The 18,310-nt window shown below is 39.1% G+C and overlaps 1 protein-coding gene across 1 annotated transcript in view; it reads left to right on the top strand.

Moving 5' to 3' along the window:
- The window catches only part of TOPAZ1 (testis and ovary specific TOPAZ 1), a 146,660-nt gene that overhangs the window by 100,413 nt on the left and 27,937 nt on the right, over nt 1-18,310 (top strand). The window contains 3 exon segments of the mRNA XM_007949675.1: nt 191-365; nt 1,439-1,539; nt 4,152-4,317. Coding sequence (XP_007947866.1) covers nt 191-365; nt 1,439-1,539; nt 4,152-4,317 — 442 coding nt within the window.

Raw genomic sequence — 18,310 nt, 5'->3', positions numbered from 1 at the left:
TCGATATTGTATTACTGAAGTTGTAAACTTATCGATAAGTTTATAAGATTTGCAGAGATTGTCTTAGTAATTGCTATATATCTAATGCCTGCATATGTCTGGCTCATAATCTATTTGCATAAATGAAATTGTTTTCTTTTTCCTTGCTTCTTTCCATCCTTCTTTCCTCCATTTTCAATAATTTTTATAGCAATGTAAAGAAAAAGGTGACTGGACCAAATTGGGAAATTTATACCTTAATGTAAAAATAGCCTGTGAAAAATTTGCAGATTTCCAGAGATTTTGTGCTTGTGTTGCTGAAACACTAACAGAAGACTTTAAGGAAGAGAGACCAGGTGTTCCTTTTTGTGAATTTGCTGAAACAGGTAAAATGTCACTGTTTTAATCTGATAATTGTGTGGTAGGGTGGTGCAATGTATAGCTCTTAATAGTTTCCTTGTTGGGAGTACATTTAAATTGCAGTTTTCAAATACACCTCTTTTTTCATTATATATTTCCCATCTATTGTTACGTTACACTATAATGAAATAAAGTAAAAAAATTAGTATTCTAGTATCATATGTTTCATGTCCTTATTTTTTTTTTCATAAAGAATGGTAAAATTATATCTGACGAATTATAATGAACATCTGAATTTTTGACATTATACTACCCTTACTATTATAAGCAAACAAAAGTTACACTTTTTTTTTTTAAATTCACATACTTTTGAGGTTTTTTTTAAAACATGCGCCATTCATTAGTATAGTTTTTATCAGGGATCAGCAAATTTTTTCTGTAAAAGACCAGATAGTAAATATTTTAGGCTTTGCACACACTATATGTAGTCTCTGTTGGATAGTTTTTTTTCCTCTCTTTTTTTTTTAAACAATGCTTTAAAAATATAAAACCATCCTCAGCTCATGGGCTATACAAAAAGAGGCCATAGACAGCCTTAAGTATAAGCGTTACTGGAGTTTCTTAAATAAGGGGAAAAAAATGATTGTCTATACAAAAGATATATTTTTTGACTAATATTGTATCAAAATTTAAGATTAAGTAGAAAACATAAGAACTGTCAGTTCTATCTTTAAATACATAAGAGTCATGTCAGACTATAGCTTATACTTCAAGAATTTTTTTTTTCATATTTCTTGAAAGTATAAAGTTTTGAAACAAAGTAGAATGCTCAAGCTGTTCAGAAATGGTACATTTCTTGATGGATTCTATTTGATGACCTAAGATAGCAGCCTGTCTCCATTGTTGTTTAATTTATACACAGAAATTGTAATTTCAGGGGGAAAAAAAGAAACAGGCCATGCCCCAGATTTGGCCCACATGTTACAGTTTGCTGACCCCTAGTCTTTATGGTAGAACAAACAATTCTGTATTTATTTGGCTTTTCCATCATTTTAAGTGATCATTTCACTTTCTTCCATGTATCTTCTTTGTTTTTCAGTTAGCAAAGATCCACAAAATAGTGAAGTAGATAAAACTTTGCTGGGAAGAATTGCAATCAGTGTTATGTACTTCTATCACAAACTGTTACAGTGGCCCAAGGTACTTTGTTAAATTTTTCTTTTGGCTTTGTATAGAGAATGTTTGTTTAAAAATTATGGCCAGAATATAGGTTAACCCGTGAAACTAGGAATTTGCTATAGGTGACAAAATGAGTCCTAGACTAGTAAGTAAATATTTAGATAATATATTAGGTAAATGTGAAAAAGATGTGGCATGAGACTGGCTGCTATTGTCAGTATATGGACTACTTAGGAAGCCATGCTAAAAGCCATATTTATTTGAAGCAACATTCAATTGAGAATTTATTTTGCCAACTCTTAAGTATCAATAGCATTATAATTTTTGAAGAGCTCAAAAATGAACCCAGGATACTCAAGTTTAACAGAACTTCTTAAATGTCAGCTCTTAGAATATTTTGGAATATTATATACAATGTATTTTGATGTCCAACTTTGAGGCTTAACTCACTATAGCCGTGGTCTAGTGTCTCTAGACAATATTGTACTGCTGTTCTTTAGATTTCCTTGAGGTGGTGTGGTAGAGTTACAGATTTAATCACTTGGAATTTTGGGGTTTAACGTAAAGTTTAGTGAAGCAGAGACAGGAAAATCCAAAATAGGGGTAAAGTGGTGAAGGATAGAGCTATATGGAAAGTAGAGTAGTTAAGAATACAGTGTCTATCAACTATTAAAATGTATCTTACATTGCTCCCTTTATTTTTTAAAGAGGCTATTTTGGGATCTGTGGTTGCATAGTGCCTAAGGTGTTTGACTGCTAACCAGAAGGCTGGAGGTTCAAACACACCAGCCACTCCTCAGAAGAAAGGTTGGGCAATCTACTTCCGTAGTGATACCACCTCAGAAACCCAAGGAGGGGTCGCTATGAGTCGGATCCGACTCGACAGTAGTGTGTTTGGGTTTTTTTGTTTTTATTTCAAACTGAAAGTATGTTCAATAACATTTAAGTATATGGTTACTCATATACATAAAAAATGAATTAATTAAAACAGCCAGACGGTTGTACAGAAAAATTGACATCTTTCCCAGAGGTTTAGCACTTACTATGTGGGAGACCTGAAATGGGCAAGATGTACCTGGTCCCTGCTCTCACAACCTAGTTGAAGATTGGTGATAAATCCAAAAACTCACTGTCGTTGAGTTGGATCCAACTCATAGCGACCCCTCCTTGGGTTTACAAGGCAGTATCACTACAGAATTAGACTGCCCAACCTTCCTTCCAAGGAGTGGCTGGTGGGTTTGAACCGCCAGCCTTCTGGTTAGCAGTCAAATGCCTTAGGCACTATGACACCAAGCTCCAAGGTTGGTTGGTGATAGCATGGGTTTATTTGATATTTAATGCTTGAGAACTTGCCGACTACCTAACAAGAAGAACCTTTTTGAAAACTTACTGATTTTTCTAAAATTTTAGAGTATGTTTTAATATTATTTGGTTATTTTTTCTTAAGACATAAAAGGTTAAGGAATTTTTGCCTGTATTTTAAATTTTTAACTTAGAATGAATATTTTATTACCCTGTTTAGTATGAATATTTTGAAATGAAACCTATTCCTTTTTAACACAAAGATGAAACCACTGAAATTAAACTGAAGATACTTCTTGAAAAAAGTACTCATTTTATCACTCAAATTGAAAGTTCTTTGACATCATAAGCATCTGCCTCAAAACTGTCTAGAATATAACATAAAACAGAGGTCTGCATACTAAGGCCTACAGACTGAGTCTGGCCCACAGTATGTCTTTTTATGGTCTGTGACCTACAAATGTTTTTGACATTTTAAAAAGGTTATCAATTTTTATTTTCTAAAAAACACCAACAACTAAACAAACAACTTGGAAATCCAAGGAGGGATAGCTATGAGTCAGATCTCACTCGACGGCAGTGAGTTTGGTATTAAAAACTATTTCATTGAGTTTTGGGGAGCTCTAGTAGCATGGTGCCTAAGGCACAGGACTATTAAGCAGAAGGCTGGCAGTTCAAACCCATCAGCCACTCCTCAGAAGGAAGGTTGGCCAATCTACTTCCGTAGTGATACTGCCTCGGAAACCCAAAGAGGGGTTGCTATGAGTCGGGGCCAACTCGACGGCAAATAACAACAATAACAACAAGTATAAAATTATAATATATGTCCAGTTTCTGATGTCTGAACCAATTCTTGATGTAGAATATGTGAAACAGTCTACCAACAATTTTATCCTTTTTTTTGTTTGTTTTTACTCTCTTTTCTAAATTAATGACAAATTACCTTCCTTTCCACTCTCCCTCTCCCTCGTGGGTCTCAGGGTGGTCAACAGAAGAAGAGTAAAAACATATCAGTACTTTACCACGTTAAGGCATGAAATCCTTTTGCCAAATGAAATCTTAAGGGGAAGCACAGTGTATAAAACAGATGGAAAAAGAACTGCTAATAAAGGGGGCCAGGGGAATCGAGGCGGTAAGGGAGATATATGAGGCAGAGTCCCGTTTGCTCCCCTCCCCTCCCATCTTTGTGGCTGAGCTCTTGGAGCAGTTGGAAACCATCAGCCTAGAATGAGGATTCAAAACTGGATAATTGGCTTCTGCATAATTATTAGTTTATACATCTTAGTATGGTTAATGATTGGTACTCAATTAGTTCTTTATTTTTCCTCTAGGGAAGAAAGGTCTTAGATAAACTATATGAATTAAAAATACATTTCACAAGTTTAAAAGGACTTACAGGGCCTGAGCAGTTAGCATCAAGATGTCAAATTGTGAATATTGCAGCAGAAATTTTTCTCAAAAGTGGAAGCCTAGATGGTGCCATTTGGGTATTGAGGGGTAAGTTCTGTTATATGGAAGCAAAAAATAATGTATTAAGCATGTCATAATTCTTCTCTTTGTAATTACTTTAAGTTGATAGTGAATAATGGGTGATAATTTGGCCGAAACCCTAAGTGAATATGTGGGTGGGAAAGTTGGTTGTATAAACTGAAAAGGGAGAATTAACCTAGCTGTAAAGCAGAAATTGTATGAACTTTAGGCTAGGCACCATACTAAGTACTTTACCTTGATTATCCCAGTTCATCTCCAGAAACCCTATGAGTTTGGAACTATTAAAATCCTCATTTTATAGATATGAAAATACTGTCAGAATAGTAAGCAACTTGCCCAAAATGACCTAGGAGTAGAGGCCAGATTCAAATCCAGAAAGTCAGCTTCAGAGCCCAGGACTTTGAGCTGTTATCTGAAACAGGTAAACCCTAATTGTTACTTGCATAAGCTCTGTCTTCTCATGTTGGCAAATTAGACTTCAAACCAAAACAGGTCAAGTTTACTTTCCCTAGTAAGGCAATCAGTCTAGTAGAAATTACAATGAAATTAAACCAGCAGAAACAACTGAGGTTAATTTGGCATGACATAAATAAAAATTTAGAACAGTAATGGCACAACATGGTATCTAGTTATAGCTCTTACTACATAGACCATCAGAAGATTTTATTTGATACAATGGAATAAGAATGAAAAAAAATTAAGAATCTCAAAGTTTAGGTAGGATATATAAGAGTGTACCCTATAAGTATCTGGAATCTTTTGTTACCATCAAGAATAGTAATGAAAGATTTCAAACAAATGTCTGTTAAGAGAGTATGGGTTAATTAAACTGTGGAATTGCCATATGCTGGAGTATGATGAGGTAACTCTACAGATACTCATTTGGAATGATCTCCATAATATATTGCTAAGTGAAAAAAAGAATGTGCAAAACAGTGTGTACAGTATGCTTTCTTTTGTGTAAAGAAACAAATGGGTATATACATATTTGCTTATATATCCATAAAATATTTGTGGAAGGAGGCACGAGATTGCCTCAGGAAAGAAGAATTGAGTGCTTAGAAGACAAGGACGAGAGGCAGATTTGCTTTTTACATATATTTTTTTCTACATTTTTCCCCCTTTTAAAAAAGATTTATTTATTACCTACTAAACTTTTTAAGAAGGATCTCTGGGGGGCCTGGCACAGTGGTTAGGTGTTAAGCTGATAACCAAAAGGTCAGCAGTTCAAACCCACCAGCTGCTCTGCAGGAGAAGGATGTGGCATTCTGTTTCCATAAAGGTGACAGCCTTGGAAACCCTCTGGGGAAGTTCTTCTCTCCCCTACAGGGTCCTTATGAGTTAGAATTCAACTTGATGGCAATGAGTATGAGTATGTAAACTTCTTAAAGAGTACATAGATTACTCAAGTTTGAGAAATGGAAAATACTTTACACATTTTTGGTTTAGTAGGTGGCAGACTTTATGGTGAGAAATCTGTTATTTTGGATTCTCTCTTTAACATTTAAAACTCTTTCCCCAGCATCTGTACTCTGTATCCCAGCAAATGAGCAACAGATTCCTACCCTAGATTCCTACCCTATCTTATCCCTTTACTTAAAACCTTCATAATTTTTAATCATAGTTTGGAGGCTGAAAAGTAAATGTCTTAGCTCTCCAGAATATATATTTTGTAAAAAGTTATGCCATTTGTTAAGAAACTTTCATTGAATTTTAAAATAAATTTTACTGCCTTTATATATTGTTGTTGCTAGGTGCTATCTAGTAGGTTCCGACACATAATGATCCTGTATACAGAAGAACAAAACACTACCTACTCCTGCACTGTCCTCACAATGGTTGTTATGCTTGAGGTCATTGTTGCAGCCACTGTGTCAGTCCATCTCATTAAGGTTCTTCCTCTTTTTTGCTGACCTTACATAATGAAGCATAATGTCCTTCTCCAAGGACTAGTCCCTCCTGATAACAAGTCCAGAGTTTGTGAGATGAAGTCACTTCATGCTCACTTCTAAGGAGCATTCTGGCTGTACCTTTTCCAAAACAAATTTATTCATTCTTCTGGCAGCTCATGATATATTTAGTCTTCACTAACACCATAATTCACCTTTATATAAATAATACATACTCATTATAGAGAAATGTGAAAAGCTAGATAAGCAAAACTGATGACAAAAATCCCTTATCATTCAGTCTCCCAGAAATTATTATTATCCACTTTAATAGACTATACATACTCTTTTGTGCCTGTATTCTTCTACAATATCACTTAGCAGCAGGCTGCATGGTTTTCCATTTTATGAAAAAATGCCTATCTGTGTGTACGCGCACACACACATATTTATATATGTTACATATATGTTGTTTATATATTACTCATATATAATTCATATATATGTTATATATATTTTTATATATATCTATATATATGTTACTCTATGAATCTACTGTTATTGAACTAGCTTGTTTTCAATTTTGTATTGTAAACAATGATCCATGCTAAACATCCCTGCTAACTTTATTATTTCCTTAGGATAGATTCTGATAGCTGATTGCTGGGCTAAAACGTAAAGGCATTTGAAAGCTTTTTGGTAAATGTTGCCAAATTTGCCATTATTGCAATTCAGATTTGCAAGTAAGTTATTTCAGGTTTACTAGAAAGCCCTCCTTTATGAGAAAATCCCAGAGAGCTATTGCTTACTATCTTTTATATGACTATTGTCCTCATGAGATCATCGGTGCATATAAATGGTCTCAGGTGTTAGTGTCCAATATTAGTATCAGACAGACAGAGTGATGCATGCCAGGTTATACAAATCCTAATCTGGCTATTAACAGGTCTCATTTTTGTTAATAGAATACAAAAATCCTCTACTATTTGAAGTTGCACTAATCTGTAGTCTTAGTAGTGTGTGAGACGGTAGTTTACAAAACTTTACAACATTGAGTTTGATAGGGTAAAAGTGATAGTTATTGTTTTACTTTGCATTTAATTGTTTATAAAGAAATCAGACTGTTTATTTTTTCATTTGTACTTATTCTTTTGTGGATTACCTGTTCATGATCTTGATCTGTTTTTGGATGCTAGCATTTCTTTAAACTATCAATTTAATAATAATGTACTTGCTGTATGAGCATTGTGCTGTGTGTTACTTGTATCATTTCATTTAATTAGCACCAATGAGATACCCATGACGTAGGTGATAATATCCCAAGAGGAGGACACAGAGGTTCAGAGAAGGTCACAGAGCAATTACCTGTGGCCCTGGAATCCCAATCTGAATCTGTCTGACGATAAGTTTTCTGTTTTTTTTTTAATTGTGATTTGGGTGCAGATTTACAAAGCAGATTTGTTTTACTCTCAAAAGTTCATGCACATTTGGTTCCACAGCCCTGATTACAATGCCCAACCATAAAAAATTCTCCTACCATCTTCTCCCTATGACTGCTTCTTCCCTGTGCCCTTCTTATCTATGCATTCCTGTCTGCCCAGCTTTCCCTTTATGTAAATGCTGCCCCTCTGATGTCTCATGGCTGATTGATCCAAGAGGTGCATCTCCCTAGGGTAGGTGGGTGTATATCTCCCTGGGGAGATCAGTATACTCTTTCTGCATGTAGTCCTTTCTACCATTGGGCTGAGAGCCAATCTACGAAGTGAGTCCATTTCCAGGCCTGAAGGATAACCCAGGGCCGTATCTCAAGGGTTCCACCAGTCTCTATCCGATCAGTAATTCTGGTCATTTTTGTGTTTTTGAATTTTGTTCCACATTTTTCCTCCCATTCTATCCAGGATCTCCAATTTTGATCCCTTTCCTAATGGCTGGCATTGGTAGCCAGGCACCATCTCGTTCTGATCTCAGGATTGTGAAGGCTGAGGTCCTCATGGTCCATCATATCTTTGGACTAATTGTTTCCAAATGACTTTGATTTTCTTCACTTTTCTTTGCTCCAGACAAGAGGAAACCAAGATGGCTGCATCTTAGATGGCTGCTCAAAAGCTTTTAAGACCCCAGTCACTACTCACCAAAGTAGGATATAGAACAAGATTTTGTACTATGTATTACGTACGTTGTGCCAATTAAGTATGATGTCCCCCGAGACTATGGCCCCAAGCCAATGGGCCCAGTGATTGTCTCCCTCAGGGTGTTTTGGTTGTCTCTGAGAAGCTACACCAACCTTGTCCTCTGTTACTTCTGTAATGTATGTGGATAATTTTGCAGCACAAGTACATGTGTAAGACTGTCTTCAGCCAAATCTATTCTTGGTTTGGGGTATATTCCTGTTCGACTACCTCCACCTCATCTTCTCACCTGTCTGTGCATTTACCCATAGGCTAGTGTTTGGTGCCACTGGTCATGCAGTACTGTGCACGTAATACTATTCGTCTCTGTTGTCTATAGCTTTTGTGCACATTTCTGTGTCCTCCCTTTCCCAGTTGTCACTGTGCTGGTCACAGGCTCTTTTCATACTGCTCCTCCCCTCACCCAGATCAACATGTGGCCTCCAATTAGTCTGAAATTATCCCTCCCTATCCCTCCTATGCCCAGTAACAAACAAAGTGAGTTTTCTTCCCTGCGTAAACCTGTCCTTGACTTTTTACTATAATGGATTCATACAATATTTTCCTTCTGTGATTGCCTTACTTCACACAGCATAATGCCCTTCAAATTCATCCACATTGTGAGATGATTCATGTATTCTTCATTATTCTTTTAATGTGGGAGCTCTGGTGGTTTAGTGCCTAAGACATCTGACTGCTAACCAGAAGGCTGGCAGTTCAAGCCCACCAGCCACTCCTCGGAAGGAAGGTTGGGCAATCTATTTCTGTAGAGATACCACCTCGGAAACCCAAGGAGGGGTCGCTATGAGTTGGAAACGACTTGACAGCAGTGAGTGAGTGAGTCAGTCAGTGTGCACATACCATAGTCTGGTTATCCATTCATCTGTTGATGGGCATTTAGGTTGTTTCCATCTCTTTGCTATAGTGACTTGTGTTGTGGTGAACCTGGGTGTGCATATGTCTTGTCATATCCTGGCTCTTACATCTTTAGGATATATTCTTAGTAATGGAATTACTGGATCAAATGGTATTTCTATTTTCAATTTTTTAAGGAAACACCATCCCATTTTTCACTGTACCATTTTACAGTACCACCAGCAGTGTCTGAGAGTTCCAGTCTCTCCGTACCCTCATCAACAGTTATTTTCTGTCTTTTTGACCTTTGCTGTTATTGCTGGGGTGAGATGATATCTCATTGTTGTTTTGATTTGCATCTCTTAAGTCTGTTGTCAGCTATGTCATAGCCAAATATTTTTTCCTAATCTGTAGGTTCTCTTTTTATCCTTTTGGAGAAGTCTTTTGATGCACATAAGAATTTAATTTTTAAAAGGTCCCAGTCATCTAGTTTCTCCTCTACTGCTTGTGCATTTTGTGTTATGCCTGATCTTTGGACTAATTGTTTCCAAACAACTTTGATTTTCTTCACTCTTCTTTGTCTGTTTATGCTGTTAATTAGGGCCCCTAGATTTTATCTTTGTTGAACTTTATAGTTTAGGGTTTTACATTTAAGTCTTTGATCCAGCTTGAGTTTTGTTTTTGTGTATGGGGTGAAGTATGGATCTTATTTCATTGTCTGCAAGTGGATATCCAGTTTTGCCAACATCATTTGTTAAAGAGGCTGTCTCTCCCCCTTTTAATAGGTTTTGGCCCTTTGTCAAAGATCAGCTGCACATACATGGATGGGTCTTTTTCTAGGTTTTCAGACAAGGTCTATATTTTTTACCACTATGTTGTTGTTGTTATGTGCCGTCGAGTTGGACCCAACTCATAGCAACCCTTCCTTGGGTTTCTGAGTCAGTATCACTACAGAAGTAGATTGCCCCATCTTCCTTCCGAGGAGTGGCTGTTTACCTATAAGGAGCTCTGGTGGCATAGTGCCTAAGGCATTTGACTGCTGACCAGAAGGTTGGCAGTTCAAACCCACCAGCCACTCTATGGGAGGAAGACTGGGCAGTCTACTTCCATAAAGATTTACCAACTTGGAAACCCAAAGGAGGTTGCTGTAGGTTGGAATCAACTCGATGGCAGTGAGTTTGGTTAGGTTTGGTTTACCAGTACTATTATTTCCCTAGGTTTTTTTTTTTTTTTTTTTTTTCCTTTAAAATGGACTTTATAAAATTGCAACACAAACTACACTAACAGACCAAGGTCTAAGCCAGTTAGCCAGTTAGCCACCTGAGCAAAATGGTGATAAGACTGTTTACCTAAGTCTAAGACTGGTTCTTACCATAATTCCCTGAAGGGCTTGTTAAAACTCAGAGTGCTGAGCCTATCCCTGAAGTCTTGGGTGGTGCAAATTGTTAATGTGTTCAGCTGCTGACCTAAAGGTTGGAGGTTAGATTCTGCTTAGAGTATCCTCAAAGGAAAGGTCTGACAGTCTATTTCCAAAAAATCAGCCTTTGAAAATCCTGTGATTTTCACAGTCCTGCTCTGACACATAAGAGGTTTCACTGTGAGTCAGAATCTACTTGATGGCAACTGGTTTTGAACCCACCCTGGAGTTTGTGATTTAGTAAGTCTGGGATGGAACCAGAGAATTTGTATTTTTAACAAGTTTTCGGATATTATTGGTATTACTGGTCACTTTGAGGACCATTTCTCTATAGGTCTCTCAAGTAGTGACTTCTCACACCTCACCTATGTCCCTAAACCACACCCTCTCAAGTAGTCATTCCCCATTTGTCAACCACTGCTATCAGCATTACTATTTTTTATTTTTATTTTTTCAAGTTAATTAAATTGAGAGTATTTCACCTGTGGCAGTCCCTGGCACAGAGTAAGTATTCAGTAAATATTAGATGAAGTAGGTGAGTGAGGGAGCAAGTGAGTGATGAAGAGTGAATGGAAGAGTGATATGGAAGACTGATATGAACCAGATTACCATTCCAACTCCTCTTGCTTCATTTGACTATCTTTATACTTGACCGCTAACCAGAAGGCTGGCGGTTCAAACCCACCAGCCATTCCTCTCGGAAGGAAGGTTGGGCAGTCTACTTCCATAGTGGTACCGTTTCAGAAACTCAAGGAAGGGTTGCCATGAGTTGGATCTGACTCAATGGCAGTGAGTGTGGTTTAGTTTAGGAGGAAGTGAGTGAGGTTTCTGAAAATGTGTGTGTATAATTTTTATTATAAAAGTTTTAACTTTTTTATACTAGGAAATGTAGCATAAATGTTAGTTTAAACACGCAGACCAGTGACTGCAGTACTAATAAAAACATAAAAGTTTTAATATTTAAAACAAGAAATTATTCGTTGTCAATCAGTGTGTGGATCTCCTCAGCACAAAGTTGTGTTAGGCCAGGCCATATTTAACTTCTCATCTAATATGACAGTTTCACTTATATCTATTTGTCTAGACGTAGTCTAGATAAGTTTATACTTTTCTGTTTTGCTTGATTTTTTTATAGTGAACATTTATTTTAAAAAACCAAACATTATTTTAAAAGTAAATCAACCTACTTGGCCATCCTAACCAAACTATCACTACCTTTTTCTGGTTGAAAAAGAACACTGGACCATGATTTGAGTTTACATAGCAGTGTTTCATTACGTACATAATAACTGAATAAATGATGTAAATTATGGAGTATTGATATTTCTAACATTTTAGCCCCCCACTGTTCTATACAACAGAAGCCCATTGTTTTTCCCAATGTGAAAATCAGGGCAGAAATTAAGGTACTGTTACCGGACCCCACAGTCAGGCCAAAACAGTTTACACACCAAGATTGAGAGGAGAGAAAATTATTTATTGCAAAGCAGCAGTGCAAGGAGTTAGGGGTAGTTAGTACCCAGATCTTAACTCCCCGATGCCATTGAAGCACAGTTTTTGTAGATTTCAGGAGAGGGGGTTGTGCATATTCGGAAAAGGTTGAGGAATTTGGGGTGTGACTGGAAGAGTCACTAGTTTCTTGTTATCAGCTGGTAGGGGCTTGGGCAGAGGGGAGAGGGTCAGCAATTAACTTTTGTTCCCTTTTGTCCTTGGGCCAGAGTTCATTTACAAGTTGTTTCTAAAACATTTCTATTGTCCCTGGCCAGAGTTAATTTACAAGTTATTTCTAAAATACTTTTAGCAAGTCTATCATCTGCACAGAGGAATGTTTTCCATTGAGTTGGATCCGACTCATAGTGACCCCTCCTTGGGTTTCCGAGGGAGTATCACTATGGAAGTAGATTGCTCAGCCTTCCTTCCAGGAGTGGCTGATGGGTTTGAACTGCCCGGCTTCTGGTGAGCCTTAGGCACTACGCCACAAGAGCTCCCGATGGGTACATAAGAATTCATTTTATTATTATGCATTTAAACTTAGATATTTTTCTTACATATAAAACATTTCATCATAAAAGTTGTTTTAAAACTAGGCAGAAATTGGGGAAGAAATCTGTTACCTAAAAATACTAAAACAAGTTTATATATATATATAGATAGATAGATAGATAGATAAAATATGTATATATATATATTTTAAACTTTGGGTGAAGGTTTACAGAGCAAATACGTTTTCCATTCATTAGGTCATACACGTTTTGTTTTGTGGCACTGATTACAATCTCCACAACCAACAGCTCTCTTCACCACTTCCTCCCTGTGGTTACCTTTTCCCTGTGTCCTTCTTCCCTTTGCATTCCTGCCCTCTGAGCTTTCTCCCTATGCAAATGATTCCCTTCTGATCTCCCATGGTTGATTTTTCTAAGGAGTATACCAACTTGGTGTAATTGTTCACCTTGTAGGTCTTTTGTTTGGCTGAAGGTGTTGAGCCCAGGTTAGGAAGGAGTTGGTCGGTGCAGGGAATTTGCCAACACACGACAATGCAAGTGCAAGAAGGAGAGTTTATTGGCTAGCTCGAGCTAGGGTCTCTGCTTATACTGATGCAGCGGCTTGGGCAAAAGACCCCGTGGTCTCTTACTATTACATTTTTATAGGAAAAAATATAGGGTGGAGTAGCACCAGGGCAAAGGGGTACAAATGATTGGTTGTTGCTAGGGGGTTTAGGGTAGAGCTCTGAGACGTGGGGGGACGTGCTGGAATCTCCAGACTAAAGACTGGTTAGAGAAAAATTACCTGGGGAGGATGTAAAGCCCTGATGCGTGGGAGACTTGCAGGAGCCAGGTAAAGCTCTGAGGCGTGGGGGGACGTGCAGGAGTCTCTGGCGCTAAAGACTCCTGGTTAAAGAATTACCTGGGGGGCATTAGGACTCAGGCCTCACATTCCCCCCCTTTTTCTTGTAACTCATGTGAGGAATCTTCATCACGTGTTACAGGAGATACAGGAGATAGGGACTGATATTGTTGTCTAAGGACCATGAGTTGTACAGTATTAACTCGATCTTTCACAAAGTCGACTAATCTGTTTAAAACACAAGGACTAACTGTCAGCAAAACTAGTCCTATAATGACTGGTTCTGCGAGAGCAGACAACAGAGATGTTAGCCAAAGAGAAGAATTAAACTAATTTTTATACTATCTTTGGTTTTGGGCACATTTTCTTTCAGGCGCATGTGTCTCTTTCAGCACTAGGTCTTCTTCAAGTAGCAGTCAGAGAGAGTTCTGCTTCTAGGAGGCTTCTTTTTGAGCCCAGAAGGGTGGTCAAACTAGTTAATCACAGCATCAGAACTCTAAGCACCTGAGAGAGAGAGTAGGTACTTCCCAGAACATTGCTTTGCGCTACTCCTAACAGAAATTCTCTCCAGGCGGACAACTTTAGCAATCAGGAGTTCCTCAGTTGCGTACAGAAAATCTCACTTTGGAGTTTATAAAGACTTATGGGTGGAAAAGTTACACTAAGTAAATTACTACACTGCAGGCCACCCCCTGGCTTTTCTAGCTATATTTCTTTTATACTTCAAAAATTCACATCTTAAAAAATCTCTTTTACCATCAGTCTAAGAATAACTATGCCCATGAAAGTGTGTAAGCCAGCTACTTCATGCCTTTATCTCTCTCTATTTTAAATAGCCAATTTCTAATTTGCCCATCCCTATCAAACCAGTGCTCTGAGGAGATAAGCATGGTCTTTTCTCTCTGGAGTCTTGCTTGGAAACTTTAGACATCCGGATCCATAAACAAGTAAAGTCCAGCCCAGCTCAGGTCATCAAATTGCAACTTCATTGCATTTCAGACCAGCTAGTCCCTCTTCTCATCTCTAGCCTCTGTGGCTTAGGTTAAAGAGTACTAAACTCAGGCTGCTGCTTTTTTGTTGCATTTCTCCATTTCCTCTCAGGTGGACTCAGGTGGTCACAAGCGAGTAATATACAAGTTTACTACTCACTGGCATCTTTTAACTTTCAGTCCTGGAAGGGGTTTCTCTCATGAACTATGACTTTCCTGTTTCGATGCACCGAAAATTAGTTTGCTTGCTCGAAATTCAAAGAGTCAAACGGTCATTTTTTTATTTTTCAGGTAAATCTTCTCTTCTCTCAGCAGTACTGGGTGGGGCTCAGGTTTTCTGCTTAAGCCCCCGATTCTCTACACACAAGGTTTCCTGTGTTTCTCCCAGGCAAATTCTATTTCCCCTTTTAACATATCCAATGAAGTATTGGCTGAAGGCGGACTTACACACTCTTAATTGTATAATTCATTTATGCAGAGAAATAATTTGTAGTGATCTATTTACAATCTTTTCCAATTTTCATTTCCACTGGCCAAATATGTTTCATGTAATAGTTAACATTTACTTGAACTCATCACTGTTAGAAACCTGTCATGACAGGGTTTTTAGTTCATACTACTTAACCCCTCTTAAGTACTATGATTAATAGAAAGTAAATTGTTAATGTAACATCTTGCAGTGAAAGATTCACTCTTCTTTTTTTTTTTTTTTTTTCCATCTTATGAATAAATCCACCAAAACTGATATTGTTGAGCCCATGTTCAGAAAGGAGTGTCAGTGCGAGGAAGCCACCACTGACACGATAATGCAAAAGCAAAAGGAAAGTTTATTTGCTAGCTCGAGCTAGGGTCCCTGCTTACACCGACGCAGCGGCTTGGGCAAAAGACCCCGTGCTCTCTTACTATTACATTTTTATAGGAAAATATAGGGTGGAGTAGCACCAGGGCAAAGGGGTACAGATGATTGGTTGTTGCTAAGGTGTTCAGGGAAGAACTCTGAGACGTGCTGGAATCCCTGGCCCTAAAGTCCAGTTAGGGAGTAATTATCTAGGGAGGATGTAAAGTCCTGATGCGTGGGAGACTTGCAGGAGCCAGGTAAAGCTCTGATACTACTGGAATCCAGAGGGGAGATAAAAGCCCTGAGTCGTGGGACTCGTTAGAATCCCTGGCACTAAAGACTTCTGGTTAAAGAATTACCTGGAGGCCATTAGGACTCAGGCCTCACAATATAAAGTTAACAAAGTTTCAATGTACTTAATGGTTTCTTCACACTTACTATTGGTGGGTATTAAAACTGAGGTAAATTAAGTTCACTCTCTCTCAAACTTTCTATAACTTACTACGCATTTTCAGATTTAATTTTTACTATCTTCCATGTTCTGGGACAACTAGACATTCTGCTTTAAGGCAAAACTACTCTTGCCCCCTCTTTCTTTTCAGGCCACACTAAAACTTTCAACTTAGTTCTTAAGATGGTTTCATTCAGTAGTCTGGACTAGACTAAGTCATTTTATGTGTGTTCACCACCCAAAATGCTATACTTCAATGATTACAGTTTTCTTAATTGGCTCAAAAACAGTATGGAGTACATTCAGATAAACACATAATCTTTTTAAAGACATTCCAGGTTCATCTCTTCACTTTGATTACTATCTCATTCTATGCAAATGGCCTTGGGCCTTTGGCTAGGTGTAACCAAAAGCTCTAGCCTCTGGATTAATTACTTTAAGAGATAACATTCCCAGGCCCTTTCTTTTCTCTTACAAAGTCTGGTGCTTCTATGAGTCTGGAGCCACTGGTACTACTGCTCTAAAAAAATGAAAAGTATGAAATGTTTTACAAGGGACCATGTCCCCTACATAGCAACAGACAATAAGTGATAATGTTTAAACAGAAAAGAAACTTAAAATTGGATACTTTACACAGTTGAACATGCTCTATCAATTGCAAATAATTTTTAAAAATTTCTTAAGTCTCTACAAAGCACAATATTGTAAGCTTGTGAATTATTTTAATAAATCTTGACCAAAAGAATATGGCTCGGAGTTTGGGCCATAATTCCTTCTGAATTATTTGGAGAGTTTTCATCCCCAAGATTAAATCTTTTGGCAACTCATCGGGACATTTTTCCAGGTTGGAAATAATAGGGGGTGGCGTCCCGTACATTATTTCAAATGGGGTCAGATTCAGCATGTACGGGGTGTTCCTAGCCCGGTAGAGCACAAAGGGAAGGAGAGTCACCCAGTCTCTGCCAGTTTCTGTTGCCAATTTAGATAGGGTCTCCTTTAGGGTTCTGTTCATTCTTTCTACCTGCCCCAAACTCTGAGGGTTATATTCACAATGTAGTTTCCAATTTACCCCCAGAGCCGAGGCCAAGCCCTGGATAACTTTACTTACAAAAGCTGGTCTATTGTCTGATCCTAAAGTTCTGGGTACCCCGTACCTAGGTACTATTTCTTCTAAAATCTTCTTGGCTACTACTATTGCTGTTTCTCCTCTAGTAGGGTAAGCTTCTACCCGTCCCAAGAAAGTGTCTACTAGTACTAGGAGATATTTAAATTCATACTTTCCTAGTCCCACTTCAGTGAAGTCTATCTCCCAGTGATGGCTCGGTTCCCTTCCCCGTACCCTCATACCTGTATGGGTGCTTTTCTTCTTTCCTACTCTCATGAGATGACAGGCCCGACACCAGTCTACCACACTCTGAGCCGTTTGTCTCTGATGGTGTGTGCGGACTTGGCCTTTATTCAGTAACTCCAACATTTTCTGCTCTCTTAAATGAGCCACTTTGTGGAGGTGCGTGAGGAGTTGTTACTTTTCAAAATTTGTCTATTACTTGAGACATCTGTTCCGGATCCAGGTTCTTAAACAACAGGATGGCTTGCATCATATAATCCTGGATTCTGCGTCCTTTTCTTCTTCATCAGGATTATAGGTTTCTGCATATACTGAGGCACTTCTTATGGATCGGTTTATTACTGGAGCGTTGAACGCTCCTGCATCCACGGCCTCTTCTTCCTCTCCGTTCTCGGAGTCGGCGTGCATGGGTTCCTCGGTGAAGTTGATTCCCTTGATGGGGGTGCCACCCCCGGCGGCGGTGCTCGCGTCCCCCCAGGTCCTGCCCTCATGGCCGAAGCGCACAGCCCTTTTGCACTAGTACTCCTCCTGCAGGCGCGTGAAGTGCTGCAGCGCGAACTCCAGCAGATCCGCGGCTGATGCCTCAGCACCTCCACGGTGAAGCCCTGCAGCAACTCTGTCATCCCCACTGGGATTTCGATGCTCATTTTGCTACTCGGGTGGCGGGCGCCTGGGCGCCGAGTCTCAGGGCTGCCCTGCGCGGGCGGCTGCTGCTCTCGCTTCTTCTCAGCTCTGGCCTCGGCCGCACAGCCGCTAAGCTAGTGCAGAGGGCGCTGGCGGCACTACCAGCGGTGAGCGCGGTGCACTGGAGCGCGGAGGCCCTGCTGGCCCGGCCCGCGGCTCTCTGCGTGCGGCTGCTTCGTGCAGCGATGGCGGCGGGAGCAGAGGTGGCTGAGCGAGCACAGCCCCGGGAGGGATGGCACCATCTCCGACTCCTCCCACTCCCCTAGTCGCTGTCTTCTCCTGCCACTAGTGCTCGGAGAGGGGCAGGTTTCTCAAATCTCTGGTTTCTTTTCTTGGGGCATTCGTTCTTCCAGTGTCCGATTTCTTTGCAAAATGCACACTGATTTGTGGTGAGGGGTGGACTTTGGCGGGGCCTGTCATGCTGGTCTAATCTTTTCTCTCTTCCTTTCCCTACTTCTCCTCGAGCCTCAGCAAAGAGAATCTTTGCTAACTCTTTCTGGTTCTGCTTATTTTCTT

This window comes from Orycteropus afer, unplaced genomic scaffold, assembly GCF_000298275.1.
Source record: "Orycteropus afer afer isolate SDZICR_OR568_19922 unplaced genomic scaffold, OryAfe1.0 scaffold00250, whole genome shotgun sequence".
Lineage (NCBI taxonomy): Eukaryota > Metazoa > Chordata > Mammalia > Tubulidentata > Orycteropodidae > Orycteropus > Orycteropus afer.
The sequence above is the reverse complement of the archived record's forward strand: the minus strand, read 5'-3'. Positions and strand labels throughout refer to the sequence as shown.